At 52.1% G+C, this 4393-nt stretch overlaps 1 protein-coding gene across 1 annotated transcript; it reads left to right on the top strand.

Annotated features, from left to right (window-relative positions):
• The first annotated feature begins 317 nt into the window (after positions 1 to 317).
• LOC108801596 (E3 ubiquitin/ISG15 ligase TRIM25-like) lies at positions 318 to 1901 on the top strand. The gene has a single exon (XM_018573487.1). The coding sequence runs from the start codon at positions 318 to 320 to the stop codon at positions 1899 to 1901; it is 1584 nt and encodes a 527-aa protein (XP_018428989.1).
• Positions 1902 to 4393: the final 2492 nt, after the last annotated feature.

Genomic DNA, 4393 nt, shown 5'->3' with positions numbered 1-4393 from the left:
CTGTGGACTCAACCTTTGCCTTCCGTGGTAATAAATTCTCGGTTTGTTGAACCTCCTATTAAAGAATCCCGGTGCTGAGGGTCCTGAACCACTTTCAATGTCGGTGCGTGTTCTGTTCTGCCCACACCTTCGCCACACACGTCAACTTTGTTGTGTCTATGAATGTTACCCAAGTATTTGCTGACCAGTAAAGACTCAGTAGCAGGCACAGCATCATGGCTATAAAAGGGTTAAAAAACAGGCTCTCTTAACAGGCAGAGATCCCCGCCCACTTCCTGGAGCCCCGGGAGTTTCATTTTCTTCCAGCTTCCTGCACGATGGCATCTGTTGAGCTGCGTGAGGAGCTGAGCTGCTCCGTCTGCCTGAACATTTATACGGAGCCGGTGTCGCTGAGGTGCGGACACAACTTCTGCCGGGTTTGCATTGAAAGCGTTCTGGAAGTGCAGAAAGATTTGGGCGGCTACTCGTGTCCCGAGTGCAGGGAGGAGTATGCAGAGCGTCCCCGCATGGAGAAGAACAGGAAGTTGTGTAACATAGCAAAACATTTCCTCGCTCCTCAAACACAGCTGGAGGGGTCTGGGGTCGCCTGTACTTACTGTGCGCACGCTCCCACCCTAGCCGCCAAGACGTGTCTTCAGTGCGAGACCTCCTTGTGTCACGTTCACCTGAGTATCCACAACAGCACCGTGGACCACGTCCTGATCGAGCCCACCGTTTCCCTGGCCAGCAGGAAATGTCAGACCCACAACAAGCTCCTGGAATACCACTGCTGCGAAGACGCTTCCTGCATTTGCGCTTCATGCTTTGCCGTAGGATCCCACCGAACGCACGAGGTGGAGACACTGGATGGGGCCACGAAGAAGAAGAAGGAGAAGCTTAGAAAAGTCCTGGATATACTAACTTCCCAGGTGGGAGACATTGAGAAACAAGTCCACAAGCTACTGGATCGCCAAGCCAATGAGCGAAAAAAGTCCACCGACGTTAAAAAGAGAGTCGCGTCTATGTTTGAAGACGCCAGGAAACAGCTGGATGAAAAGGAAGCCTGGGTCATGGATGTCATCTCTGAACAGGAAGACAAAATAGGATCCAAAGTCTCGCATCTGATCCAGGAGCTGGAGACCCAAAAAGAGTCGAAGTTCGAGAAGATGCGTCATCTTGAGGTGCTGTGCAAGATGGCCGACCCATTGATCGTCTTGCAAGACAAGAAAACGGACGGCAAAGACTTTGCTGGTCTTAAGGAACCCGGTGTTGCAGAGAAGGCGGTTGAGGAAGAGGGCAGCTTGGAAATGAGGTGCGAGGAAGGTCTGATCACGGCGACCTTGTACTGGGTCGTATCTGATTTTGTGTCCAAAGTGGAGAAAACATTTTATATGCCGAAGGCCGTGGATCTATTGCTGGATTCTGACACGGCTGTCAACAATGTCCTCATCTCAGGAGATCAAAAGGTTGCTTCTTGGGCGGCTGATGGCCTCAATCGATCTGTCAGTTCAAAACGTTTCGTATCTTATTGCCAAGTGTTCACCAAGAATTCTTTCTCTAATGGTCGGCATTACTGGGAAGTGGACACCAGTAAATCATTCTATTGGATGGTGGGCATGGCATATGCGTCCATACCCCGCGAGGGCTCAAAGTCGAAAATTGGATACAATAAACATTCCTGGTGCTTGAACAGGGCACAGAATGGCTATCTTGTGATTCATGACTCGCTGACAACCACTCTTAATCCCAAATCCGACATTCGGAGATTGGGAATCTACCTGGATTACAATGCTGGTTATCTGTCCTTCTACCAGCTGTGTGACTCAGTCCAACTCCTGTGGACCTTCCATTCCACCTTCACTGAACCTCTACACCCTGCGTTTGTGGTATGGAAGGATGGCTGGATCAGGCTTAATAGCTAGATCAATCATCATCATTGCTAACGGACCACACTCATTTTCAGGAACATGTTGTTGCCAAACTGATGATGTATTTGAATTGATTCTGTCATGAGGGAAGTACGGGGGACATGCTGTTGTTGGCCTTCTATTCTAAAATGCCAGTTGCCTGGTTATCTGGCTCAAAGTGTATGTAACCCAAAAATGGAATACATTGCAGTGTACCAGACCTTTTATGTGGTGTCTGCATTCATTGTATAGCTCCTAAAAATTATAGGTGACTACTAGGGATGCACCGATACTAGTATCGGTGCCGATGCAGAGTATTCAGGTGAGTACTTGAACTCGCCCAAATGCTCCGATGCCTAGCCTGATGTTTCCTGATTGGCTGGGAAGCCGGCTCCCTCGTCACTTGACTCGCTGCCCGCCCTCCTGATTGGTGGGGAAGCTGGCCAATCAGGAACCGGGTGCCTTGTAATAACGCGGCACTCGGCTTCCTGATTGGCCAGGAAGCTGGCTGCATGCTCCCTCATCACCTCATGATGAGGGAGCATGGTGTCGGCTTCCTGGCCAGTCAGAAAGCAGGGCATCGCGTCATTACACCGCGCCCGGCTTCCTGATTGGCCAGAAAGGAGGCTCCATGATTTCTCATCACATAGTGACGAGAAGCATGGGGATGGCTTCCCTGCTAATCGGGAAGCCGGGTGACGATTCTTTACACGCCGCCCGGCTTCCCGGCTAATCAGGAAGCCAGGTGGTGAGTTATTGCATTGCAATACTGGGTATCGGTGAGTACCGAAAAAGTAATATCGCTACTCGATACCGGTATCGGTGCATCCCTCGTTACTACCCAAAGTGGACTTCTCTATATTTGGTGGGTTGTGGTAGGTCTCCCTTGGTGTACAGGACGATATATTGTAAATCCTGAACGTGTTGTGATGGGCCAGACGCCTTTCCTTTGTTCACTTTGTGACTCCAGTGTTTGAATTCTGTATATACCCTGAAGGGAATTTATCAAAACTGGAGCAGCTGTGTATGGCAACCAATCAGCTTCTCTCTTTCATTGTTAAATCTTCACTGAAGAAACTGAAGAGAGAAGCTGATTGGTTGCCATGCACAGTTGCTCCAGTTTTCGTTTGCTCCAGTTTGGATAAATTCCCCCCAATGTATTGCCAAAAGTGCAAGGACACCTGACCATCACACCTCCACTATACTAGAAAACTAAGTGGGAACCCCTCCAAATGATGGAGTTCAGGAGTCTCCAGTGAAGGGTGCTTTTAATACCACAACATACAAAGACATTGTAGATAATTGCACTCTTCCAGCTTTGTGGTCACAGTTTGGTGAAGACCCTTTTCTGTTCCACTATGACTGTCCCCTGTGCACAGAGCCAGCTCCATAAAGACACGGTGTGACCATTTCGGCCAGGAAGAACTTCGGTGTCCTGCACAGAGCTCTGACCTCAACCCAACTGAGCACCTTTGGGATTTAGGCCTCATTCACACGTGAAAAGGCCGGCGCGTAAAGCCCCGTATTGGGCAGCACCGGGAAGGACAGGTGCTGCGTGTGATTAGTACTCAGCCCCTGTCCTTCTCTATGGGAATACGTGGCCGTGCGCCGCCCTAAGCTCACCCCAAGTGCAGGTCCATACGGGTGCGGGTGTCCCGGCTCGGACGCAGACAGGATCCACACTGACAGCGTACGAGTACAGACACCCGCACAGATGTGCAGGGCGGGTGACCGTAGGGCGACGTACAGCCGTGTAGTCCCATAGAGAAGGACGGGGGCTGAGTACTAATCACACGCAGCACCTGTCCTTCCCAGGAGCTGCCCGATACGGCCTTGCACGGGGCTGTACGCGCTCCATGCTGTACAGTTCACCTGAGAGCCTGCAGAGTCCACCTGAGAGCCCGCGCAGCCCACCAGAGAATCTGTGCAGTTCACCTGAGAGCCCGCAGAGTCCACCTGAGAGCCCGCATAGCCTGGTGAGAGCCTGCAGAGGCCACACGAGAGCCCGCATAGCCTGGTGAGAGCCTGCAGAGGCCACATGGCGGGTGACCGTAGGGCGACGTACAGCCGTGTAGTCCCATAGAGAAGGACGGGGGCTGAGTACTAATCACACGCAGCACCTGTCCTTCCCAGGAGCTGCCCGATACGGCCTTGCACGGGGCTGTACGCGCTCCATGCTGTACAGTTCACCTGAGAGCCTGCAGAGTCCACCTGAGAGCCCGCGCAGCCCACCAGAGAATCTGTGCAGTTCACCTGAGAGCCCGCAGAGTCCACCTGAGAGCCCGCATAGCCTGGTGAGAGCCTGCAGAGGCCACACGAGAGCCCGCATAGCCTGGTGAGAGCCTGCAGAGGCCACACGAGAGCCCGCATAGCCTGGTGAGAGCCTGCAGAGGCCACATGAGACCCTGGAGACATCAGGCCCGCCCCAGAGCAAAACAAAGTATGTAGCTTCATATTATTTTTTATTGCTGGGATTTTTGCTTCTCTATAGCCGGTCTCCTTACTTC

This window comes from Nanorana parkeri, unplaced genomic scaffold (genome assembly GCF_000935625.1).
Source record: "Nanorana parkeri isolate BGI_ZX_2015 unplaced genomic scaffold, ASM93562v1 scaffold2399, whole genome shotgun sequence".
Taxonomy (NCBI): domain Eukaryota; kingdom Metazoa; phylum Chordata; class Amphibia; order Anura; family Dicroglossidae; genus Nanorana; species Nanorana parkeri.
Note: the sequence above shows the minus strand (reverse complement) of the source record. Positions and strands in the feature narration are given on the sequence as shown.